The sequence below is a fragment of the Meleagris gallopavo genome, chromosome 10 (assembly GCF_905368555.1).
Source record: "Meleagris gallopavo chromosome 10, MGAL_WU_HG_1.1, whole genome shotgun sequence".
In the NCBI taxonomy this organism is placed as follows: Eukaryota; Metazoa; Chordata; class Aves; order Galliformes; family Phasianidae; genus Meleagris; species Meleagris gallopavo.
Window position 1 is genome coordinate 5,273,276 of NC_139413.1, and position 26,383 is coordinate 5,299,658.

The 26,383-nt window shown below is 53.2% G+C and overlaps 1 protein-coding gene across 3 annotated transcripts; it reads right to left on the reverse strand.

Annotated features, from left to right (window-relative positions):
* Positions 1–1,978: 1,978 nt before the first annotated feature.
* LMX1A (LIM homeobox transcription factor 1 alpha) lies at positions 1,979–26,034 on the reverse strand. 3 transcript variants are annotated; one of them, XR_014885269.1, is made up of 9 exons: positions 25,777–26,034; positions 25,515–25,629; positions 24,826–25,012; positions 6,726–6,958; positions 4,298–4,467; positions 4,115–4,192; positions 3,688–4,036; positions 2,557–3,185; positions 1,979–2,364 (listed from the first exon to the last, which is right to left on the reverse strand). XR_014885269.1 is itself a non-coding variant. In XM_085231789.1 (9 exons), the coding sequence occupies exons 2-9, from the start codon at positions 25,588–25,590 to the stop codon at positions 3,025–3,027; spliced, it is 1,143 nt and encodes a 380-aa protein (XP_085087915.1). In that variant the 5' UTR covers positions 25,591–25,629; positions 25,777–26,033; the 3' UTR covers positions 1,979–3,024. The 3 variants fall into 3 exon arrangements, 2 of the variants coding, with proteins under 2 accessions (XP_085087915.1, XP_085087914.1); XM_085231789.1 differs by having other exon boundaries at positions 1,979–3,185; positions 3,688–3,855; positions 3,967–4,036; positions 25,777–26,033; XM_085231788.1 differs by having other exon boundaries at positions 1,979–3,185.
* Between the last annotated feature and the right edge of the window lie 349 nt (positions 26,035–26,383).

Sequence of the window (26,383 nt, forward strand, 5' to 3'; positions counted from 1 at the left end):
AAATCTCCAAATGCAAACGCAGCCAATATTGGCCAAGACCATTTTGAATTTCTTCCAAGTCTGCCTCTGCCCCAAGATCCTATACCATCCATTCACAAAGAGCGAGTTAATTAACACAGTATCACTCAGCTTGCTCCCGCCTATCGCTATCATCTAATCAATGTCCTCAACTGAAAGGCAATCTCTGGCTTGATCTTGGCCACCGAGCAGTTCCTGAACAGAGAAGGCTTTGTTCACCAAGTCACTGGGGACATGAAGGTCGGCTCAAACCCCATCCTGCTGTTGCCCTTTCCTTGGAGAGCGAGGTAGAGCCTGTTTTCATGACCTTGTTCTTTTCCTCCCGGGCTTGACAAGAAGCTGCCATTCACCCTGGAGAGCTGCTCTGTGGGCTGGGAGCTGGCTCGGGTGTGGAGCACTGTATGGCAGCACAGCACCACAATAATCCACCCAATGGGGCCAGCCCAAAGTGCAACAAACCCACTGCCCACCAACAGCCCAGCAGCCTTGACAAGAAGTCATCTGCCATACTGTGACTAAGTCTCCTCAGAAGATAAATTCCAGATGGTTTTCCTTGGCAGGAGCAGTCCACATTCCAAAATAAAGCACACCAGAGCATCACATCCGGGTGGACAGGAGGATGTGTGCACTGCTGGATTGCACCCTTACATGATGGACTGTGTCAAGAACAAACCAACTGGCAGAAGAAAGGTAGGTTTAAGACCATGAACTCTGCCAGATGACATTCTACCCCCTTCCACAGCACTGATCCTTCCCAAAAATATATATGCACACTACATATATAATAATCCTACTCGTGTATATGCACATGCCTTGAGATACTGTTATTATACTGCCACTACATTTTTGCAAGATTTTGAAAGAAGTAGGCAAGCTGTCTGTGTGACATGGATTTTATGGGGGGGTTATTTTGGGGGAAGTAATTTCATAAGTATAAATTGATAGTTGGGCTGACAGAAAGGCAGACTGATGTAGATGAATGATTTTCAAATAGGAGATAGCTGTGGGTGGGGAAGGCAAACCTTTCATCTTTAAAACATATTTTTTTTTTCTTAAAAAACTTAAAATGCAATGTTTTAAGAAACATCCAAGCGAGGCAATTTTTAAGGCAATTTTAATAACCATGAGTGGAAACATCTATTTTTCTACTGCAAGCCTGGGTGGTGTTAACCCAGCCAGTATGTACACCTGGATCCTAAAATCAGGCTCATGCTGGCTTCATGGCATTTCCTCCACACCACACATCCTCCATCCTTCCTAAAGCCTCCTTCCCACAAGCAGAGCACATCTTCACTTTCATCCCACAACAAATATCACCTCGCCCAGATCCCCTCTGCCCCGCTAGCACCAGCCAGCATTCCTCCAAGGCCACTAAGCCAAGTGGCAGAGAAATCCCAAGCAGTAATTTCCCATCCTGTTCGTACCAGAAAATTCCAGCTATTTTCCTGTGCCAGGTGGATGGAGCAGTCCTCATCCCCGTGGGTTGTGGGCACTGGAATGATGTGTCACTTCTAGAGCCACTCACCTCCATTCCTTGACTGCAGAAACCCTCAAGGCTCAGCACAGCCCCAGGACAGACAATATTTGATCATAGAACCATAGAATATCCCAAGTTGGAAGGAACCCAAAAGGATCATGGAGTCCCACTCCTGGCTGCACACAGGACCACCCAAAACTCAGACCATGTGACAAAGAATGTTATCCAAACATTTGTTGAACTCTGGCAGCTCTGTGCCCTGACCACTGCCCTAGGGAGCCTGTCCCCACCACCCTCTGGTGAAGAATGTTTTCTTGATTTCCAACCTGACTCTCCCCATATATTTAATACCCGATGAGAAGAAGCGATACCCAACACCTTGCTGACTCAGGAGATTATCCAAACCCTTCCCTCCCGAGTCAACAGGACACCCCACACAAGAAGAGACCAGACATGTCTGTTTTTTTTGTTTTTTTTTCGGGATTTTGTTGTCTTTTAATTTCACCTTGCTACGTGATTCCTGACAGAGTGTCAGCATCTCCTGCCGGGTCAGCCACCTCCAGACCCTGCTACATTCAGTGTCAAATCAAGCTGTGCCAATGAACCAGTGTTCTGAGCCTCGCAGCCATTCATTGCATGTCTTTACATCATTTGGGAACAGCAGCACAAAAGGACACAACGCATGAAAACGAGACGGGGATGAGGCGATGGTCGGCTGAAAGCTCGACCCGGAGAACTTGCAGAGATGGACCCGTGCGTAGGGTGGGAGATGCAGGGCTCCTTCCTCCTGGCAGCATGGGCTGGTGCCTCCCGGAGCCAGGACTTCACACCACCCCATCACCCACCTCTGGGTATGGGATGGGTCTGTGCTATAGGAGAGAGGTGGGGATGTCTCCAGCTCCAGCACCAAGCACCAGCCACACTGAGTGGCAAGGACAGGATGCCGTCACCTTGCTGTCCCCACCACCCTTCTGGTGAGGAGCCTGCTGCGGAGTTCATCTCGAAACAAGTGGGGTAACCTGAGAGCACCGAAAAGAACCGACCCCAAAACCCAGACCTACCTCCTGAAACAAACAGGTGTTCCTTCCCTGCCGCTGGGCTTTTGCAACCTAAACATAACGTTTATAAAAAGTAAATTATTTCATCTTATAACTTAAGTGCATTGAGTATTTCCTTAAATATGGTTCACACTGAAAATAAAGTTACTTTCACTGTACAGTAAATTTCTGATAGACTTAGAAATAAACTTTGTGGATACAATCTGGCGGGACATCCCCGCGCACAGCCGCACGGCTCTGCACACACGCGTGCCACACACGTACACCCAGCCCCACATCCTGGGGAGACGTCTCCAGGCTTCTACATCTGCACGGCAACCTGAATCCAACCCGCCAGCTGCCCAACCTGCCCCTAACCCTAGGATCCTAAGAGAAACATGAAACTATGCAACCCAAAATTTGTTGGGTCCCTGGGCATCCCGAGTTACAAAATGTCATGGGACAATGTCCCATTGCAGGACTCTGCCATGCTCAGGAGGTGAAGTAAGAGCTCTGCATGGAATACAAGTGATCGATGGGGTTCCCTGCCCGTGTCTGCAGTGGCCCCGCATCTGTCGTGGCAAGGAAGCAGTCACCCAGGTTGCTCAGTGAGGTATCGTCGCTGTCCATGTCATGGAAGAGGGGCTCAGCACCTTGGGGAGAAAGAAAGGAGCAGTGCTGAAGGGATGCTGTGTGCTGCTGCAGCTCCCAGCGTCTGCAGCCGGCTCCTACTGGGACAGCAAAAGCCTGCTGAGATGCGCTGGGGGTGCTGTCCCATGCCAGGGTGCTAAACCCATATGGGTTAACATCATCAGAGAGGTGCTGGGACTGTCAGAGATGCTGAGATGGCATCAGCAGAGAGATGGTGGAACTATTAGGAAGGAGGCAGCACCATCACAGGGGAGATGGCACTCATAAGAGCTTCCTGCTTTCTGCTCCCCTTGGCTTTGTGTCCAGCTGCTAAGTGGGGTGCCCTGATAGTGCTGGCCACCAGTTTTGCACTGTGGGGGTTTATGGCAGCAGGGATTGCTGCCTTCCCATAACTTGCTGCACCCCTGTCATGCAGCCCACCCTTTGACATTGTGAGGACAAACAAGAGTGCAAATCCAGGGGATTTGTGGCCTGCCTCCCCTCCTCCCCCTCCTACATCCTTACCATAGGGGTGCATGTGGTCTCCAGGCATCTGCGGGGGGGTGAGACCTTGCCGGAAGGGGTCGGAGCTGTAGACCTGCTCCATGCCCAGGAGCTGCTGTGGTGGTTGCAGAGCGGTGTAGGGGTTCATAAGCCCCTCCAGCCCCCCAGGACCACTGCTGTTTGGCTGGGCTGCAAGACAGGAGCGAGCTGTTGGCATGGTAGGGATGTGGTTGTTTTGGCGGGAAGGCTTGGAAGGCCCAGAGAGGGCATTTTGGGTGGGAAATGGGGAGGGTTGGGTACCTGAGCTCAAGCGCTGCGTGTTCTGCTGGTCCTGCTGTTGCTGCTGCTGCCTCCTGGCCAGCTTCTTCATCTGGGTGAAAAGAAGGGGAAAGTGCAGAGGGTCATGACACGGCTGAGGGAAAGGGCAGGAGGAGGCCCCTGCACCCACCTTTGCTCTCTGGTTCTGGAACCAGACCTGCACCACACGTACGCTCAGCCCTGTCTCGGCTGCCAGTGTCTCCCGCACCTGGAGGAGGAACAACATCTCAGTGGGACTCACACAAGATTTGGGGGATTCAGGAGGGGGCAAAGCTATTGCCCAGCCCCAAGGCCACTCCCAGTGTCCCCATACCTTCCTGCAGGGTTTGGAGGAGACCTCAAAGGATGCCTTGAAGGCCCTGCGCTGTTGCGTGGTCAGGATGGTGCGTGGGCGCTTGGGTCGCTTGTGGTCCTTCCCCTCCTCAGCTCCCTTTGCTGAGGCTGGGCCCATTTTGCAGACACTGTCTTCATCGTCACTTTTACCTGGGGATGGGTACAAACAACAAAAAGGCACCAAGATTCAGGTCCTTTTATGGGGCTGGATGGATATGCCGCCTTCATCTTCACCCACCAAGGTGAGGTTGGCCAGCACACATCCTTCCCCCTCGTGAGCTGTAAATCACTTGCAGCCTTTTCCAGCAAGCTCACTATTTGTTACTTGCTAACAAAACTGAGTTGCTTGTTAGAAACCACGCAATGCTCAGCAGGCTGCAAGGAGTTGCCTGGCCCAAGTCTCACTGTGGCACTGTGGTGTCTCTGTGATGCAAGGGCATATGCAAATCTGATGCCCATAGCAGGAGGATGCAGTGTGAGGATGATCCCCATTCACTCCTGCTTTGTGGGATGTCTCCTGTGCTCATCATCTTGGGATACCTTCCGCATGCAACACAACACTGGTAGTCCCCAAAGGCACCAGAGCAGTGGTTCCTAGGAAGAGGGATACTGTGCCCATGGCCACACCAATCAATCAACTTCCAGTAGGTGTTTAAGTGGCTTTTTGGGATCTGGATGTGAGTTTCACCATTGAGTTTACTTTTGGTGGAGGGGAAGATGTTTAACAAATGCTAGGATTTGAGACGTGCACTGATGTAGACACTGAGATGCCTTTGCACCCCAGCAAGGGGTGCCTGCCCCAGTATCCCTAGTCTCAAAGGGGATGAGCTCAGCATGCAATGCTCAAGCCCAAGCTGCCATGCTCTGGGAAGGGGAAAAACCCACTCTGATCACTACCCCCCTTTCCATTCCCCCAGCACCTGCTCCCCAAATCCCTCCATGTGTCAAAGGAGAAGCGGAGCCGGATTTGGCTGGGTATTACTTTTAATTAACTCTCCCTTTCAAGCCTTTCCCCAACGAGGGGGGAAATTAATGACTGTCTGGGGCTGCCCCTGACGTCACCTGGGAAGGGGCCAGAGTGGGGGACATTGTGCATGCCCCCAGCCCAACTCGCCGGCACGGGGGGGCCAGTGTGGCCCGCAGCAGGGCCGGGACATTCCTCGCCTGGGAGGATTTAGGGAGAGGAGAACAGTTAGGACGCTTTTAATTGGAAACCGGGGTCCTCTTTCAGAGGGGCTTGTTTGCTTAGGCTCGGCCGGGGTGGGCTCGGAGGAGGCAGTAATTGAAGTGAGGGTTGGGGAGATTACAGGCAACATATGGCTTGCTTTTTATCTGCACTTTCTCATAAAGTGGCCTTTGCTGTGCAGAGAATGGGGGGGCTCAAGGGGCTGGCAGCCTCGCGGGGACACCCAGCTGCATCCCTGGATGAGGGATCTGGAGGTGCCGAGGGCTCAGGATGGGCTCCCACCATCGAAGGGGGTGCGTGGCACTGGTGAGCCCCATGCTGTCCCCCTGCATCCCTCCACTGGGACTTTTCTACTGAAAGCAGTGTGTTCCTGGGGAATTTCTGCGACGCAAAGCCCTCATCTTGGCCAGCAGCTGGGAGCGGGGCCGGCCATGGGCTGATGAGCCACGGGGGAGAAAAGCTCCCCAACCTTTCCCAAAGTGTCCTTTTACCCCAGTCGGAACATACCCAAATTGTTGTGGGATCAGCAGCTGATTCTGTTCTTTTCCTGCCTGACATTTCCTCCTCAGTTCCTATTTTAACCAAAGGCGTTTGCATCCCCCATAGAGCAGAACTCACTGTGCTGCAGCCACTAGGACATCCCCACCGCACTTTCCCAGGGTTCCAGCACAGTGGTCCACCCTTGCTGTCCTCCTTCACTTTTTGTTACCATCACTGCTATTTGGGGAGAGGTTTTTTGTTGTTGTTGTTGTTGTTGTTGTTGTTGTTGTTGTTGTTGTTGCTTTCAGGGGGGGGAGGGGGAGAGGTTGGGTGAGTTTGATATTAAAGAGCTGCTGTCTTGCTTCATCCCCACCCCTGTCCCATCCACACAAATGTAAATCCTTTCCTCCACAAAGCAGATTTCCCTACAATGACCTTCTTTTTATGTAGTTTGGGAAGCACCAATGCCTTTATTAGGGACAACATTAACCCAGTGCTTTCTGCTCACAGCTCATTTCCAATTTTGCTGGGTTTCTCCCTACGTTTGTCATCTTGGGAATCAACTGCATATTCAGGTCTAAATGTTGATCTCGATATCACCCCACTGGTGCTGCCCCAGGGATGCCACCCCCTGCCCTATTCCTGCAACATCCCACCTCAGCTCTACAACGGAATTCTTCCCCCAGTGGCCCCAGGGCAGGAGCAGCAGATCAGGGCAATGCTGCGCCAGGCGGACCCTTACCGGAATCCGACAGAGCCGGGCTCACCAAGCTCAGCAGCTCACGCTCCTTCTCGTAGTCACCCTTACAGAGCAGCTGCCCTTCCTTCAGCACAAACTCGTCGCCCTTCTGCAGGCGCCGCTCGCAGACGCAGCAGCAGAAGCAGTGCAGGTGGTAGACGCTCTGCTGGGCGCGCATCACCAGCTCGCTGGGCGCGATGCTCTCCAGGCACCCGGCGCACTTCACTGCGAACAACCTGCGGGAGCAAGGTGAGACCCCATGGGATGCACCCCAGGGAGCTGCGGTGGGGTTGGTGGGCATCAGTACAGAGTGATTTTGTCACCTCGTCTGTGGATGTGCCAAAAGGACACACATGACGGTGTGATGTCACGCATTGACCTTGTATGAGGGATGCTGGTTTGGGTCAATGTTGGTGGATTGAAAGATGAAGACCCCAATGCTCAGATGCCAAATAAATCAACACCAAACCCCTAACAGCCCGATTCCCAGCATGGGATGAAGGACACATCACTTACCGGGTTAGGAAGCCAACCTACCCATCCAGCTGCCTCCAACTAGAGGCTGCCATGGAGACCCCTCCAAAACCCCATAGAATCACAGAATCATTAAGGTTGAAAAGACCACCAAGATCATCCAGTCCACCTGTAACTGATGGCCCAGGCTGGCAGCAGGGAACTGCCATGGTCCCATCTTGGCTACAGGGTGCATTGAGGTGCCCCAGACTTCACCAGGGCAGTGAGGTTAGGGCTGAACTCAAGACTTAGAATCATGGAATGGAAAAAAACATAAGATCTTCCAGTCCAACCATCAATCCATTCCCACCATGCCCAGTGACCATGGCCCTCATGGTGCCACACCTCTGCTGTTCATGATGGTTTTGATGACTTGTTGACCAAATGGAAAAGTAGTTCAGATTGGTCCTTGGCAATGATGTGACAATAGTTGCAGCATTCTTAATTGTACAGTCCCTAATAGTAACAATGATAGCAATAACCTATAGCTTTAAGCAGAGCTTCTCCTTGACTTTTAGTGCCCTGATCAAGAAGCTCAGCAGCACAACCACTGATTTACAGCTGGGGAAACCAAGCATGGAGACAAACCTCAGCTGAGGGCTCAGTGCAAAATTTGGAGGTATCAAAACAGGACCTCCCCACTACTCCAGTCATCTATGTTTTTGGCTTGGATACCATAAAAAAAAAACAAACCTTACTCCTTACCCAGCCTCGTCCTAAATATCTGTGGGAACAGAACATCAGTATTCTCTGTTTTGATGACTTTGGCCCAGAAAGAGAAGGCAGAAGTCAGCACACATTCTGAGGTTATCTACGTGCATCCCTGGTGCCCTGGATGTGTCCCCAGGCAGGACCTGCATGGGAGCACCACTGCTTCGCCTCAGCTTTTCAGACCCCCAGTTCACTGCTGGAATTACTGGTTTTTAACACAAAAGGTCACTGAGCTCTGATTAAACACTTCCAGAAGCGCTGGGTGCTGGTTCCTCTGCCCGTCTCCCTCATCCCTGCGTGGTCTCTAGGAATGGAGCTGCCTGCCCAAGCACCATACTTTTAGCCCTTATTTTGTGGGTGCACTTACCAAAAAAAAAAAACCAAAAAAACCTCGGGAATGCAAAGTGCTGAGTCAGCCCTGCTGCTAAGAGGAGAGGAACAGATGTACGGGATAAACTCATCAAAAATTGGGGGGGGGAGGGAGAGGGAGAAATGTCTTCCCTTCCCCTTCTCATTTCCTCACCCAACAGTGGCTCAGTATCTCTCAGCTGCGCAAGCCCGAGGGGACAAGCAGACAGCAGCTGGTGGCATCTGTGCCTGCCTCAGTGACCAGCAATGCCTGCCAGGACAAGCACCGGGGGGGGACTGCCCCCAGCTGCCAGATGTGCACACAGCTGGACGGAGGACTCCCACCCTCATTGGGTGCTGGGGGCTCAAGGGATAGGGCACAGAGTCCCTGAAGGTACCTGTTGTGCTTTTAGGCTGTTCCAGCCCTGAGGAAGGCAGCCCAGTGTCAGCGCTGCGCTCATTCCGTCTGTCATTACGTCTCTCTTATGTCAAAGGGAGGCAATTTGTACCCACAGGGTAATGTATCCTCATCCTGTTTAAATGGAGTGCAAGCCCTACCTGTTGGGATTGCTGTGTTCTCAGTGATAAACCACTGATAAGCTGCTAAGACAGTGTGAGCAGATCTTCATGAATGAATCATAGAATGGTTTGAGCTGGAAGGGACCCTTAAAGGCCATCTGGTCCAACCTCCCTGCACTGGACAGGGTCACCTACAGCTCCACCAGGTGCTCAGAGACCCATTGAAAGCCTCAGCAAAACCCTGGAAGAGAGTATTTATCAATTCTGCATTCCCCATCCTCGCTGAAAGCTGCCAGCTTCTGCACATGGCCAAAGCCCAAAGCTATCATAACGCATCCTATGTCCTGCATCCCACATCATACATCCCGCAACATACATCCTACATCCCACATCCTCAGCCCACGCTTTCCCATGGGGCCGTCGCAGCACCCGCCGCCCCCTGTACTCCTTTATGCGGAGGTGATGCTTTCAAAGGGGCTGTGATTGACGGGCGCTTCCCGGCTGCTGTCTGTCTCCAGCTGCCTGCATGCGCCGCATACAGACGGGAGCCCCTCCGGGTTGAGAACAGTGATATTCAACACTGGCGGACAAATCCCAAACACCACTGAGGTTGGTTTCTGTGCAGCTTTGCCGGGTGGGTTCACACCCCCCCTGGGATGCTCTTTGCAGCATCCGTGCTCCCTTCCTTGGTCAGCCACAGTGGCCATCCTTAGGGCAGGGAAAGCCATGGGGCATGGCTTCTTCCAGCGGGTGTGATGGCACATTCACCCCCAAGAGGACAGACGCATGGGGACAGCAAGAGGCACGGGGAGAGGGGCTCAGTGCCACCGAATTGAGATGTCCTGGCACCCAGCCACCTCCTCACTCACAGGACACGGGACAGCGGGAGTGGGGCCGTGTGGAAACGCCGATCGCTGTCAACCCCACACCCAGTGCTGGGTTTGGGATGTGGCTCATTCCAGGATGCCCTGTCCCCATAGGTCCCCAAAGTGGGGCACCAGTGCTCCCCCGGCCCACGCCCCGGGCTGTCCCCTGACCCCTCTGTCTCCCCGCTGCCCTCTCCTCCCCCCGAGGCGGACAAGTGTTCCCTTTACTGCCTGGCAACGGCGCCTGGGCTAAGCTTGCTAAAATATGAGTGGTTTTTGGCCGCAGTACCAGAAGGCTGCAGTCCTACAGAGAGAAAAAAATTGAGCACTCCATGCCATGGCTCCAGAAAGGGGGAGAATTAGATTTCACACCGAGCAGGCTGGACCATGGCATTCTTTAGTTAATGCTTAACAAACGCCCAAACAAAAGCAGCCAACTTAGCTGCATGTTTGTAAAATGTATTCTCAGCAGATTCGGGTTTATTGGGGAATTCGCTCGCTTTGCAGCAAGTGCCGTTTCCCTTTTTTTGTTGTTGTTGTTTAATTTCCCTTCTCCTCCCCCCAGCCCGGCTCTGTCCCACTGGCTAGATACATCCCAGAGCCGTAAGGGGATGAAGCAACCGTGCTTCCCAGTAATTACCTCTTACTGCTGGGTATGGAGACCCCAAGAAGCACTTCACCGAACCAAAACTTCACCCCAGTTCCTGACCTGTAGTGCAAACCACTTCCCAGCTCCATACCCAGCCAAAAACACAGGCAGAAAACAAGCTATTGGGCAAAGCCATGGAGCACTGAATTTTGGGGACCCCCATCTATAATATCCTGCACCACTGGGAAGGGTAACAGCCCCATGCAGCACCACTGAGCACCTCCATTCAGGAAGGCCACGGGGAGTGGAGTGCATCTCAGCCGCTCCCACCCCACCGTGCCCCCAAGAAAAGAGGGATAATTGAAACCCCACAATATCACCGCTCCAATTTAATATCGAGAGGAGCGCACGGGAGCCAGAGGTCAGAATTAATTACACCCCACCATATTTCAGCGCGCGGCCGCTGCTCCGCGTCCTTTCCTAGGGGAACGGCGCTTCCACGGAGAGGTCGACAGCCATTATTAGAAAGAGCTGATTTCAACGGACCCCCAGGAGCTTTTCAGAGCCTTTGTTTGCACCGAGATTAATGGGGAGGCAAACGATGGAACAGCAAAGCCACCACCAGCAGGACGATGCACCGCGGCCACCAGCAGCCCGACGTGGCTCTGGGCAGTGCACCGGTGGAGAGGGAAATGTTGTTTGTGCCATTCATTTTTTGGCAGATTAAAATGTGATTCTCTTAAAATCCTTTTTTCTTTTTCTTTTTTCTTTTTTTTTTTTTTTTTCCCTTGCTTTCCAGAAAGCAGGAATGCTGGATGACCCCACAGCGTGCTTGTTTTCCTGCCCTGTGGGGTGCTGGCGGCGCACTGGGTTGCTGGGGGAGAAGAAGAGCGATTTCCATCCCCTTCCTCAGGTTGAAAAATGAAAACAAACAAACAAATAAATAAATGAACAGGGAAATTCCCTGCAGAATTTCAAAAGGAAGATTAATAAAATAGAGAAGGAAAAAAAAAAAAAAGGCACTTCCAACCCATGGGGATTGTAGGCACGAGCACAGTGTAGCCAATATCCTGCGGTGCTGCAGGGTGCTTCCCGGTGCTCCAGCGGCTGTAAAAACCACTGGGCTGGATGAAATCTAAACAGAGACAGCGCAGCCTGAAATAGAAGCCAGCTGCTCAGGACCAGCATGGCAAACTGCATCTCGCCAGGCTGCGTCCTGCATCTCTATGGGCTCAGCCTCGGGGCAGCTACTGTTGGAACGGGGTTTTGCACGAGCTCCAAATGAATGGAAATATTTATCCGAAACAACATTACATTTAAGCTGTCTTTTCCCCCCAACTCGAGCTCATCTCACATTGCAGCCCTCTCCCATGCATGCTCCCAAGGGTAACAAACCCTTCACATCCCACAGCACTGAGCATCTGCAGGAGCGCAGCCCCGCAGTTACTAGAAACCAGAGAAGTGCAGTGCTGATCCTTCAACACTCACACTCTAGTTGGTGCCTGCAAGTGTGAAGCAGCCTCAGGCCCTGATAAAGTGTAAAAGTCACTGTCCATCAAAGGGACAATGCTCAGGGATCCTACAAGTGCTCAGCACTGAGGCTCATTCGGCACTTCCTCATGAACTCAGCTCCCTTCCTTTACTTGCACATGATACACCATACAATATTTAATCACATATACAGATAATCATTATCTCTATAATGTATACTTGTATATATTTATATAATAGAATAAAATAATTACACTGGGCTGGAAAAGCAAACACGCGTTCTCCAGGAGACGGGTTCCTGCCTCCTGCTCACACGGGGTTATCGCAGCCCTTCCCTGCAGCCCCCGGCGAGGCAGGATATTACTTTGTTGCTTATTCATTTTATTGCTTCTCCTTTCTAAATATTTGCTTGGCAGGGGAAGGATTCCCTTTACACCGTATCTGTTTTTTACAGGTCAATTGGATTTCTGGCTCTCACAATCCCTCTTCCCCTCCAATCGCGTTTGCAAAACAAATATTAGTTGTACCAATTAGCAGAAGCAGCTCAGCACTGTCGGCCCCACACCAGGAGGCTCTCCTGGCCCCAAAACGGTTTTGTGGGAGTTCACGAGGGACTTTGAGGGTTCCCAGGGAGACATCCGCCAAAAGGACATCTCACAGCACTGCAGCAAGGCAAAGCTTTGCAGGCATTGACTCACTGCTGGGGTGCCCGCTGTTCACACTGAAACCTAATGACTGCAACCAACAGACACTACCGACAACACAAACAGACATAGCCAGGTAGATGGAATCCATCAACCCCCAAAGCCACCTACCCATAGCAGGGCATCAGAATCCACATTGAATTCACTGAGAGACTGAATACAGCACTTGGCTGGAGCGAGCATGGGGTAGGCCACCACAGATCCCATTACTCAGCGCGGGCGGAGGTGACAGGGTGGCCGTGTGCATTGGGAACACACTGCTAAATATGTCCCTCCCGTGCCAAAAGTCACAGTCCCAGGCAAAGGTATGGGGGGGGAGGGAGTGGTGGGACAGAGGGCACACGCCTGGTACCCAGCACTGCATCCATGTAGGGCAGCAAGAGCCACATCCCCCCGTCACATCGAGCGCATCCCTTCTTCCCAGTGACATCCCTGCGATGTCACCCCTGTCCCTCAGCCCACAAAAGGTCAGCCCCAGCAGCATGCCCACCACATATGGTGATCGGTTTGCCTTGAGTCCAGCCGTCCCTTCACCGCAGCTGGGTGAACAATTCACAGGGCATAAATTTATCCAGCAGATTTCAGCCCACGTGCTGTTTGCTAAGAGTCAGCACAGAGACCGTATTTTATCCCTTCGGGTTTCTTTGGCATGCAGTCAAGCTCCTGACCCTGATCTATTTGCAATCGGTCAAGAGCCACGTTTTACCCCCCTGCCTGCATCGTACAGTCCCACATCATGCTGCAGCCCCTGTGCCTCAGTGGTACCCCCAGACATGGGCTCCCTGAGTTTCACCATCTCTTTGCCCCCCCCTATTTATAGCCATGTGCGTGGGGAGGTGACCGAGCTGCTGAGCGCGTGATGGCAAATGCTGCTCCTGGACGTCACTGAGTCCTCCTGCGAGTGTTCTGCCCTTGGGGTCAACCAGAAAACCCCTCTTGGTGATACCAGCATTGCAGACCTGCCCCTGCAGGCTTTGTGACCCACATCTGGGCCTTTACTGGAGAAGGAAAGAGGAGAGCATCCCTTTGTGAAGCAAATATATAAAATAATGTCAGCAATGGGAAAAGAACGTAGAGAAAAAGGGCAATGTGAGGAATTGGGTCTAGCATCAGCCTTTATCTGACATCTTCATCGGTGATCGCAACAAGGGACTTAATTAGCATGTTAATAACATTAGCAGGAGATAATAAACTGGAGAAGATGGGAAGGGAGCCCTGGAGAGAGATCACAGAATAACAAAGGATAAGCAATGCCGAGTGCGCTCCCATAAGCTGAGCACCCAAGCTGGCTAAATACTACCTTGTCCCTAAAATACACCTGTGCCAGCCTTGTCACTGTGTCCCCACCATGGCACCGATGTCACAGCACCCCAGGCCTTCCCCTGGCCCTCTGGAGGATCTAATAGTGCAGCCAAGCCAAGGACAAGTCAATTCCTCTCACCGGAGCTAGGACTGGTGCTAGAGCACACACAAATTCGGGAGGCTCTCGGCCATGCAGCAACCCTGCATCAGGAAAGGGCAGGAGTTTTATCACCCAAATGGGGATTAGAAGTGGTTCCTGATGCACGAGTAGCTGGAGGCAGAAAGGGAGGAGGGAGATGCTCTGCAGTGATTTGTGGGCTGCTCCTGGGCCGTCCTCGCTGCCAGGTCTTGGGCAATGGGATGACTTTTGTTGCAAACTGGAAGAATGGGAGACATATGTGAAGGAGGAAACTCACATTCCTCTCTCATAAGAAATCCCTTCTCACTTTCCCCCAAATCGCTCGTACACCCAGAGCTCAGCCTCTCCAGGCTGCCTTGGACACCGTCCCCCTCCCACGCCCAGATGACCTACTCGTCCAGAAATGGCCGGGGCGGGATGCTCTCCTCCTCCCTGCCTGTGGACAGCAAGCCGGGAGGACTGTGCATCCTCCTCCATGGAGTGAGATATAGAAAATATTGGATACATCCAGCTTATGAAGTCCTGAACCCTAAAACTTGCCATTGGCTTCACTGGGGCTGTGGGTAGTGAGGACTCTTCCCATCTGCAGGGTTGGGATTTCACTTGGTTAAGATGCTCTCTCCATTTCCCAGCCCAGCATGGTGTGGGGAGATGCAGGCGCTCTCATGCAAAGTCAGAGCCTTCCCAAGAGCTTGGCAAATAAGTATCTGAGAACTAACAATCTGAATCAAAGCACCATGGAGCCCCCCAGGCTATGGAGCCCACCACTGTCACCTCCTGGGTGATCCTTCCTGCTCCCTTCCACAGAGCGTTAACTCTGAAACCTACTGATTATTGCACAACCTGCTGAACACCTTCCAACCTGACACCTCCTGGACTGGGCAAGGCAAGGGGACCCCTCATGGGCTGATGCTGCACCCTCCCGGGGCACCCAATCACCAGCTGGACTTGCTTTTTCAAGCCTCAGTTCCTCAAGCAGGCAGAAAGGCCGTTACTAGGGCTCGAGGCAGACAAGAGGCTGCGTTCTTCCCCCATCAAAGGATGTGCAATTCCCAGTGCAGCACTTCTCATTGCATAGATATTGGATTTGGGAAATACTTTCTGCCACAGGTGAAGCACTTTTCCCCCTCCCCATGATGCCCCTTTCAAATGAGGGAGGCTGAAGGCAGCATCCCAGTGTGCTTTAAATATAATAGTACCCCTCTTTTCTCCCCTGCAGCCTTCCTTATAGCGTTGTGTGAATCCAGCCCAGCAGCCACCCCACTAATCTCGTTTTCCAGGTTGTAAAACCCCTCTTTGGTTGCTGGGACAGAGCCTAACCTCGCCATGCTCCTAATAGCCTCGAGGTCCTCAACGGGGAATCGCGCCCAGTTTCTGCAAACTATTATCTCACCTAATTCCCTCCATCCCGTCACTTAAGGATTTACAACACAACCTCCTCTGAAATGGTTTCTGGTAAGTTCTTTGAAAGCCCTTCTGGTGCTCGCATCATCGTCAGGGTCAGCAGTGCATTAATGGCAGAGCATTTACGCGCTGGGTAACTCATCCCCTGGCAAGTGCGTTTGTTTGTGCTTTTTAAATTCAGGAAGCAATTAATAGTTGCCACAAAAGCAACATGCTTCTCTTGGGCGAGGGCCATAAAGCCTTGCCTCTCTTTGGGGAGTTCGGATGCTGCCGTGATCCTCCAGGAGGAGGTCGTGGATGGGGCTTCTTCTTGGGGTTCTTACACACCTGTAACCCTGAGAGATGAGACTCCTGAGCCAGCTTGAGGGGAGTGTTTCGGGAAACAGCACAGATAATATTGACATGAGATCTGAGCATCTTCCAGATCAGCCTGGAGCCAGAAATGCTCCCACTGAGAGGCAGGGGAGGACTTTATTAAAACTCCTCATTGTGGCACCTGGAGCTTTTAAGAACAATAGGACAACAAAGATAAGGCTATGGTGAAGTCAAGCTCCCAGCGGCACCTGAATACTCACCAGGCATCCTGCAGAAAGCTGAAATACCCCTCCCCTGGAGCTCAGCTTGGTTAGCTCACCATAAAAACCCCATTACTGGAGCCCAACATTCTCTGCTCACCCCCAAAACTCCCATCCCTGGAGTCCAATTTGGTTGGCTCATCCCAAAAACACCGTCCCTGGAGATCATCATCCCCTACTCACCTCCAAAGCCCAGCATCATCTGCTCACCTCAAAAGTGCCCATCCCTGGATCCCAGCATTTTCAGTTAACCCCCCAAATCCCTACTACTGGAGCCCAGCTTGATTGACTCACTCCCAAATCCTCACCCCTGGAGTCCATCACCCCTTTCTCACAACAAAAAAACGGCAGGACAAGGAAAGCAGAGGCAGAAGAACCTTTCCGACAGAGCTTTCTCCTTTCTGACCAACACAACCTCCTCACCAAAACCACCCTCTGGGTGCTGAGCTCCCCAACTTCCAGGAGCCATGCTCCCTTCCCATGTCAGCCCCTCTCAGCCATCAGCAAGCAATGATTTCCAGCCGTACCCTCTGCACAAGACTCCCAGCAGCTGCGGCCCGACCCGTGCACATCCTCTCCCTAATCCTTCCTGCTCCAATCCCTGGCTTCTATTATTTTCTGGCAGGAGCGAGCACTGCATTAACCCTCATGCACAGCTCAAGCATCTCTCAGCACATCCCAACCTGGATTCAAATTATAAATGAAACGTTCTTGTAACAATAGAATTTGCAAGGACCAATTGTCCATTAATATTATAAACCCCCACTAATTCTTATTTAACAAGCCATCCAAAGGGCCCCTCACAATGGCTTTATACAACCTAAATCAGTTGTTACAAGAGAGACTGCCTCTTCTCAGAGAAGGACCAGTAAATGCCATCCAGCATGATTTCTCCAGCTTTTGGGGAAGTCCTGAAGTTGGGGAATGTTTTCTGTGTGCCACATGTGATGCACATATATGGAATCAGCACAGAGCAGGTACCCAACAGTATGAAATAGCCCTGGTTTTCAGGATCCCAAAAAGGGGCCAGGAAGAGCCCCAGTACCCAAGCTCCCTGCTGACCTTGAAGCACAGGGCTGAGATGGTTGGCATCATATGACAGGTCCCAATGCACGGCGGGCTCTGCTCAGAGAGGACAAGCCGTCAGATGAATTTAACACCCAAGAGCATTCCCAATCCCACTGGAGGAATTCCTGGCAGGGGCTCAGGAATCGCCCACCAGTGCAAGCAGCCGAGTGCCATCGCACTGGTTGGGCTCCAGATGACCGACTCGGTCCTTGTGGCTGGTGGGCTGGCAGCACACATGACAAGAGGTTCCCGTCAATGCTGCTCTCATATGCCATCGTTTGTTTGAGAATGGTCTTTTAAATAAGCCTACAGCTAACGGGCTGCAAGGAAGGAGATCCATGTGGATGTCCTATCCCTGGAGGTGCCCAAGGCCAGGTTAATGGGGCCATGGGCAGCCTGATCTGTCAGGGGACATCCTTGATCATGGCAGGGGATGAAGCTGGAGAGATTTGAGGTCCCTTGGAACCCAACCATTCTATGATTCTTGAGTGCACAGCATGCCAGCAGACATTGCAAGAGCAACAATCTGGAATGGAGGCATCCCTCAAGGAGCAACATGGGAAGAGCTGATCCTCGGAGGCCAACTCCTTGGAGTTTCCCAAATCATAAGAAATGCTTGAAACTGAAAGCCTCCTTTCCCACTACACCTGAGGGCCTCCAGAGCCAGGCTGGCATTTTTGGAGAGGCCTGAAGAGCACTTCTATCACAGGACTGGTCCCAGGACAGAGCAAGCTAGACCCTACCCATCCTCTTCTTTCTGCTTGTCTCTTCTGGCTGGCCCTAGCCCCAGGTTCTGGAGCACAAAGAGTCAGATCTGCCCACACTGCTGCAGGGCCCTGAGCCAGCTCTGGCCATAACCTCAGGATGAAAACATCGACTCCGAAACACAGCAACAGGGAAAACAGACAGGACACATGTGCACAGCCAAAGATTCCTGTGATGGGCAGCGCTCCTACATCAGGGTTGGGACAACAGGTGATCTGGGGCACCTGCTCTGAGCTATGGGTTTCAGGCCACACTCCTTTGGGGCAGGCTCCCTGCAAGCAGGGTGAGCAAAGGATTACCTTCCAGCCCCACAAACCCAAGAGAAGCTGTTGGTGGGGATTTGGCAGCACTGCTCCACTCACATCCCCTGTGATGCCGGTGGGAGTCAGGTGGGAACACCTGGAGGGGACACAGCTGGGTCATGTCATGGGTGTCCCAGCACGTGACGCAAAGAAAAGAGCAGGTGGGGAGCGTGGAGGTAATGGGGCCAGGCCAGAGCAGCCACGAGAAGCCAGAAAGTGTGGTCAGCTATTTTTATCTGCAGGGCCCAACACTTAATACTTTCCTATCTCCCACAAAATGTCACTCGAGTGCTGGCCGAAAGTTTACACCGCTCACAGACAAGGGCTGAAACCTGAGCACGTAATCCCTGCCCCAGTCAGAAGTTTTAGTGGGATTCACAGCGTCTGGTTGGGGAAAGATGAGGAAAAAAAAAAAAAAAAAAAGCTTTTCCAACCTGAGGAATTGTAGCTGGGGCAAGGAGATTCAGGACAGGCAGCACAGAGGGTCACCTGTCCCATCTGCAGCACATGGGCATCGCTGCCCCTCAAACTAAGCGTATCTAATGACCCCAAATGCCACCCCCTCTCTCCCACTACAGGCTCCCTTGCCTCCATAAAGGCACAGCAGAGCCTGGACATTGTTAGGCTCACATCTTGCACCACTTGTACACAGCTCAACATGAACAAACAACGGGGAAAAGCAGCTCTGTTGAATCCAGAAATCATCTCCTGCAGAAAGGAGTGGGGTGAGAGCCCCCGGGAACCCACGGCCGAGGCAGAAACCCACATTCCTGGGATGGCCAAGAAATGACCACATCTATCTCCCTCCATCTCCGGTTTCTGAAGCATCGCCGTCCAAGAAACTCCGGTGGATTGGCTGCAGTTAAACAGAGGCACGCAAAAACCATAGTGCTGCGACTCCAGCAACTCCACAAACATCTCACATACTTTTAAGGTCGTTGAAGAAATACACGTTTCCCACCTCCCACCTCCTTTCCCCTTTTTGTGAATTTATTAAAAAAAAAAATAATAAAAATGCCTCGAGGGATAAAGTCATTTAGATCTACTTAAGAAACACAAAGCATAAAAAAGTCCATAATTATTTCTCTGCCAAGGGCTTGTCAGTTTGAAAATCCCCGCTCTTGAACCACTAATCCTCATGGAAAAGAAAAAGCCACGCAGCTCCGGCAGGATGTGCTGGCGGTTGCCTTTCGCTGCCTTTTTCCAGGAGGCTGCAGGGGAAGGCGTGGGCTCGGCTCTCATTTCGTTAGCACCTTTCACCCACAACGCTTTCCCCGATGGATGGAGCTGGACGTGACGCGCGAGGCTCCGCCGGCGCCGGAATGGGGAGGGAAGGACCAGGGCTGGTGTTTGGAGGCAGGAGTGCCTGAAACAGGCGAAATAAATCAGCACGGGGTGGGGGCAGGTTGAGTCGAAAAGCCAAGGGTTCAGGGAGTTGCTGGGATTGTTATTGTGCCGTTGGAAATAGTAAAAAGAGACGTTATTGGCAGCAAAATTGTGCTTTCTCTGCAGGAAGGGGTGGGCCATCCCAGCAGAGCCGGGTGGATTTGGGCTCTCCAGGTTCATACTAGGCTCGCCGCGTGACTTCCTATGGGATGGATGGCACCAACTCATCGTGCACCAGTGTGCCATGGGATCCTTTGGTGGCCATGGAGAAGCGGCTTTGTGAAAGCAGCCGCATCCCCAGCCGCATCGCACTCACAGTACAGATGGTTCCTCCCCACTTGTTTAAAGAGCCTAAAAATCACCTCAGAGCTCACCCCTCATTCACACAAACCTATGAGGATACCATAAGGGTCCTTCATCCATCCTGGATCTCTTGTCCCATCACTTTCTCCCAACACATCTCCATACCCTATCCTCCCATCTTCATAGTTTTGCGTATCCTCAAGGCATTGCACACAGGAAACCTCTCTTCCCTTCTGTTTCACCTCAAGCCAAAGCTGAAGCAAGCTCAGGCTCCGATCTGAAGACTTTAAGCATCATTAAATTTTTAAGCCAGCCCATTGGGGCTCACTCTTTTGTAATTATGGATGCAGAAGGAAGGAGCAACATTCACCTGAGCAGGCATCAAGAAGATTCATACACTTAATGGCTTTCCTAACCAAGCTCCCACACCCACAGCACTGTTTAAGAGGACGATGCTCGACAGCACTCCAGTGCTCTGCCCGGCAGATATACATAATTAAGCAATGCGTTTCTCCATTGCCAACCCAGTTGTCCATGAATGAGGCAGAGCCATCCTATCACGCTGGAGACTATGTGCCCAGCTGTGAGGGCCTCCACCCATGGCTTTGGCCAAGTCTGCAGAGACTGCTTCTACTTCACACATTCTTTTGCAGGATTAAATATTTTTAACAGAGTCAACAAGTGCTGAGCAGAAATGTCAACAATCAGAACACCCCTATGTATTCAGGATAGGGGCATCTAGAGGGAAAAAATGACAACCCTGCCTCTAATAAAAAAATTGCTGTGTCTGAGCGCTGTTGTCAAGCTATCTCCTCTTTCCAAATTTTTCCATCCGAACACTTCCCTGAGCTTTCAATAGCAAAGACAGCACTCCAGCCTCCCTCTTCCTGCTCAGCTGCTCCAGAGCCAGGAGCTCTCAGCACACACAGGGTCTGGCAGCCGTGCCCGGAGGGGTTTGGGGCCGGGAGGCGATGGTTCCCCGCAGGGATTTTCCACGGTGGCGGCAGAGGCGGAGGCCGGGAAGAGGACAATGGGCAGAGGAGCGATGGCCGCGTGAAAAAGCATTTGTTCCGCTGTCAAGGACAGAAAGCTCTCCCCGGGAGAGGTGCTCGGAAATGGAGCCCACGAGGAAAGGAGAGGGGAAGGGAGCGGCGAGAGATGGTGCAGCGGAGGATGGATGCAGTGTGCAGGAGTGGTGCTGGCTCTGCATGGATGGCACTGCCCTTCTAGGGGGTTTTCCCAGGTTCTGGCCATCCTCATGGCTCACTTATCTCAGAAGTTACAGTCCCTGCAACACTGCCTTTGGTCAACTTTGTGAAAAGATGGAAAACCCGTCAGCACGCACAACACAAAAACCAGGCAAACCCAGAGAAAGGCTGGAAAGCCGTGCCCAAGGACAGTGCTCAAGTCACTGCAACGCTGGTTGAATTTTTCTTAGATAAATTCACCTAAAAGTGCCTGAGACACCTCTTATTTCCACATCCCTCCAGCCTCCTTTTCCTCATGCATCCTCAGCATTAAGGGTGTCTGGAACACATCCCTTTGGCACTCACCGCAAGTGAAGAACACTCAATTCAGACCCCAAACTCACAAAGATTGGAAGCGATCCTATCAACTACGGACACCCTACAGAGATGCCATCGCTGCATGCTGATGGTCCCCAGCACAGCAGGAAGCGTGGTGAGGATCTTTGGCACATGAGGCTGTTGCTCCTTTCGGGGACTGTTAGACACGATTTTAATTGTAAGGCACAAACCTAACTATGGGCAAGGACGAGGCACCAAAGACACACCCTCATTGTGGGGCCAAGGCTGAATTCAAAGTGGGGTTTGCAGCAGGAGAAAGGGTAAGTGGGAATGGAAAGTAGTGAGGAAGGATGGGGAAGGTCAGAAGAGAGACTGGAGGGCAGTGGGAGTGCAGGTAGGACCCCAGGTTAGGGCCTCATCCCCTCTGGCATCTCCTGCAGCTGAGGAAGGGCCCTCCTAGAGTCTGTGCCCCCCAAAGCACCCCTCTCAAACAAAGGTACTGGGCATGATTTTTCCAACCTAAGATTCACAAGTTTAATTTGCAGGCATTTTCTTTTGCACACAAGGCCAGGAAGGGATTTTCTTTACCATCGCGCTTCCATGCATGGAGACACCTACAGGACCCCAGGAGTGGAGGAGCTGGGACTCGCACCTCTCCGCAGATGCTGGCAGCGGCACAGAGCCATCACGCAGTGCGCAGACGGCCCCGGCATCACACAACTGCCTGCCCCGGCCGGGGAGTGCAGTGCGGCGGCGGCAGGGACCCGCATGCCAGCCTGCTCCGAGCCGTGCTGGCCATCTGCTCCCGCCCGCCGCGGCTGGGGATGTGCCAAGCCGGCACGCCGTCGCCGCGCTCCCCAGCTGCGCCCCTCGGCATGGCCGCTGCTGCTCATGGGCACGGGGGCTTCCAGAGCCCACCCTCACCTCCTGCATCACCCTGCAGTGGGGCTGTCCCTGTGGTGTCACCCCCAGGGCGAAGCCTGAACATCATCATCCTCAGATAGATCAGATTTGGCCAAGCGCCGGCATTCGAGATGTTCCGTAACAAATGTCCTCTGTCCCAAATTTGCATTGTCCTAAGCATGTAGGTCAAGAAATCTCCCGCATGACGGCTCTGCACAGACCGTATAGCATGGGGGGCACTGGCCCCCAGCTTCCCCCAAAGGCCACTCCAGCTCCTTGAGAAATGCCCCAAGGACATACCAAGACCCGGCCTGGCGTCCCCAGACTTTAATCCATCTCTCTGCAGGTCCCCGACCTCTTCACAAAAGATAAAGAAATGCAAAACATCTGGTTTAATAAATGATTCATCAATTTCGAGCGTCCAGCAAATCAGCCTCTTGCTCAAAACCGCCCTGCAACACTTTCCACGGGTGTATTTATAACTGAACGCATAGCTCGGCAGTCCCATGCTTGGCCATTAACCCTCCACAGCCTTGGAACGGATGGAGTGAGGAAAATATCACACCTATTATTTTGGTACAATGCCCCAATGTTGTGCAATACTGCATCTGCTGCTAATTCAGTAGAACATCCCAATGACAAGAAATACCGCATATATGGCTCTTTGATAAAACATCCCAGTGTCAAAAAATACCGCACCTATTGCTCTTCAGCAAAGCATCTCAACAGCCACCAACCCTTCTGTCAACTAAGAAACAACAAACCACAGCATACCCCAAGGAGGATCTTTGCAGCCATGGCTTAGGCCACACTAATTCCCAGCCTGCACAGAGCATCGGGTGCCGCTGCTGTTCCCGGTTCATCAGCCCCAGCAGCTCTTCCAACACCATCGCCATTGACACTCTGGCAATGGGGAGAGCCCAGCCAGAAGAGAACAGCCAGTTCGAGCAAAAAATATACTACATATACATAATATATACAAGGCCACAGTGCTCCACGGGGCTCTGCCCCGTGTCCTTCATGTCTCCATCTTGCCTAGGCAGGAGCAGCCGCAACACAGCCAGGAAACACCCAGAGCAAGCACACCACCACCCGAGCGCATAAATAGTTATGACTGTTTCCTTTTTCCACTCATTCTCATCCAACCCTATGGCACCGGGTGCTCTGCTGGGTGAGAGGCACAGTGAAAGGGAATTTCTTTCGTGGCTGAGAGATATAGGAGGAGGATTTTGGGTTGCAGCCCCCAGCATGGGGATGTGCGGCAGCAAAACATATGCGTGCTGTAAGCTGGAAGGGTTTTTTTTGTTTTTGTTTTTTTTTTTTGCAGCAATATTTCACCCCATTTCCCTCTACGTGCTCAAAGCAGAGGAACAGTTAGAGAAGAAAATGTGTAGTAAATTGCATTGGAAACCCAGGAGAACCGATAGCCGAATTTCTACAGCCAAGCAAGCAGCACACCCAATCTCTGCAAAATTTTTGCCTAAAACACAGCGCTCTCCTTTTCACCCCACGGCAGCTCATTCTTCCACTCTTCCGTAAACACTTGAAAACAAGGCCGTGCGCACAAATTCTGCTTTCAATTTTCCTTGTATCCATAGCAATTAAATCAGCCCTGCAATACAGGACCGAGGGAAAGAGAGGCAGGCACCAAGCAGGGCTGGTCCTAGCACTGAGCCAGAGAAGTTTTTCTCCTCTGGGAGTGAAATCACAGCACTCCAATGTGTGCCGCTGCCATAGTGAGGAGCCCGGCCCGCGTACGGCTGCCTCGGGAAACAACCAGCAACCAGCCCAGAGGCACATCCAGCAGCCCCAAAGCCAGCCAGGAGAATCAAGAGGACACAGAGGGACGTGCAGCCCAATGCTGAGTTCTGCAGGGCAAGGAGCCCCTGACCCCATGGCACAGATGTGGGGGGCTCCGGTGGGACTCCCAGCAGAATATCATGGAGCAGCGGTGATAGCAGGAGCAGAATGTGGAATAGAAAGCAGCTGCAGGAGGGGGAATCTCTGCAACTTTCTCCCAGTTCCCTGGCTTTTCTTTATATATACATACACATATACATAATAAAAAAATTAAATACGTATATATAAGAAATTCCCATCCTCATTCCTCATACACACAGAGCCCCCCAGCCCCACACTTTCCGAAGGAGAAGCTTTGGACACCTACAGCCGATTCCCTGCTCTGGTGCAGGGGAAGGCTCTGGTGCACGGCAGCAAGCACTGAGCCCAGCAGGACCCCGTGCCTGCCCTGTGTCTCGGCATCCTCATCCGAGTGGAGGGGGCCAATGTGTCACCTTGCCTGGAGGGCACTGGGGAAACAGCCCCACGAGGAACGGGGGTTGGAGAGATTGTAACATTCCTCCTCCAGATGCTCAGAGGAAAATAACATGAAGAAAGAGGGGAATATTTTTTTCGCTTTTTCAGTGCTTTTTGCTCCACGGTTTTGCTCTCACCAACTCCCGACAAAAGGTTTCTAAAATCCCAAAGGCAACGAAACAACTCTAAAGAAGGGGAGAACCCTCCCAGGGAGGTGGGTGCTGCTGTGCTTTGAGGGAGAACCAAAACCAACCACGCATCACAGCGATGCCAACGCGTTTGGGACGCGGTGAGCAGGGATGGGAGCATGAGGCCACCGAGTGCTTTGCGGGTGGGAACAGAGTGGGGGCAAAGGGAAGGGGACGACACTCACTTCTCATAGTCCAGCTTGCAGTAGAGTTTCTTGTCTCGGTAGAAGCAGGTGGTGTGCAGGGGCTCCTTGCACGACGTGCACTGCACGCAGCGTTCGTGCCACAGGCTGTCGTTGAGGCGCAGGAGGAAGCGGTCGGCGATGACCCGCTGGCACCCTTCGCACACGGAGCGGGGTGTCGCGGCTCTGCCTGCGGGATGGGGCCGGTGGCAGCGCCGGGCGGACGGGAACGGACCGAAGGAGCCGCCGCCGCCGCGTCCCCGCGGGTCGGAGAGGGGCTGGGGGTCTCGGGTGGGCCGCGGGGGGGAGAGGAGAGTGCGAGGCGCTGCTCCCGGCTGCGGGGATGGGCCCGTGCTTTAGGGGAGCTCCGAGGGAGGGGGATCGGCCCCGATTTCGTTCCGTTCGGAAAGGCGGCGGTGGAGCCGCGGCTCGGAGAGATGGCGGTTGTTTGGCAGCGGGGTGAAAACGAAGAAAAAAAATAAAGAAAAGGGATGAAAGGAAAGCCTTCGTTTCGATTGGAGCGGGGGACACACGGTTTCGTGGAACCGCGGAACGAAGCGGTCGCCGGGGGCTCTTCGCGGCCGAGGGCAGCGGCGCCGGGCCGGGGCGAACCGGGAACAGAGCAGCCCCACGGACTCCCCTCTACCGGGGTCCTTCCACCGTGCTCCAGCCTCCAGGGCTCCCCGACTTACCCAGCAGAGAGGAGAAGGGGGCGGCGGGGTCCAGGGCGCTCTGCAAAGTCTCCTCCATCTTCAAGCCGTCCAGCATGGTGAGGAGCCGGGCCGGGCGAGGGGCCGCACCGCCCGCCTGCAGACAGCCCGGACACGCGGCGCTCAGCTACGGCAGCCCCGGGGCACCTCGCTTCCCCGAACCCTCCTCCCGCGTCCTCCCCACCATCGCAAGGGTTTGGGGTTCTGAGGGCGCGGAGCTGCCGTCGGGGGTTCGGCCGCTTACCTTGGGCGGCTCCGGTAGGGAGGCCTCGGGGATAGAGGGGGGCAGCCCCACGCCTTCAGCCACCGCCCCGGGGTTGTTCAGCCGCGGCCCCCGGCGGCCCCGCTCTCCCCGAGGTTTGGGGCTGCGAACCGGGGGGAGCCGCCGAGCCCCGGGCGGCTGCGGAGAGAAACGCGGCGACCTGCGGGGAAGCGCCCGTCCGACTGCTGCCAAGACACATTTCCCGGAGCTGATACCTCCCTGCCCGACCCCCACCCCCTACCCTCCCCTCTCCACCCCACTCGAAAGAAGTTTCCTCCCCGCTCTCCTGCCCGCCCGCCCGCAGCAGCGGCCCCGCCACGCCTCGAGGGGCCGGAGCGCTGCCCGGCTGCGGGGGGCACGAACGGACGGCCCCGGCCCTCCCCGGCCCTCCCCGGCTACGTGTGAGCTTTCGAAGAAAGCAACCCCAAAAGAAGAAAAGACAAAAAAGAAAAAATAGTGGCGATAATAATAGAGTGGAGGGCGGTGCGGCTCTCCCGGTAGTGAAAGAGGCTGAAATCTGCTCCTCGTTGGCGGAGAAGCTCGAGATGAGGGTTTGGGGAAGAAACCGGGGCAGCGCTTAAGGAGAACG

Bases quoted from the DNA above. Each gene is read 5' to 3' on its own strand.
- LMX1A (XM_085231788.1), bottom strand. From the start codon at position 25,590: ATGCTGGACGGCTTGAAGATGGAGGAGACTTTGCAGAGCGCCCTGGAC. The intron at 25,013-25,514 runs GTAAGTCGGGGA...CCCATCCCGCAG, and splicing joins CCCCTTCTCCTCTCTGCTGG to GCAGAGCCGCGACACCCCGC. The intron at 4,037-4,114 runs GTGGGTGCAGGG...CTTTTCACCCAG, and splicing joins TCCAGAACCAGAGAGCAAAG to ATGAAGAAGCTGGCCAGGAG.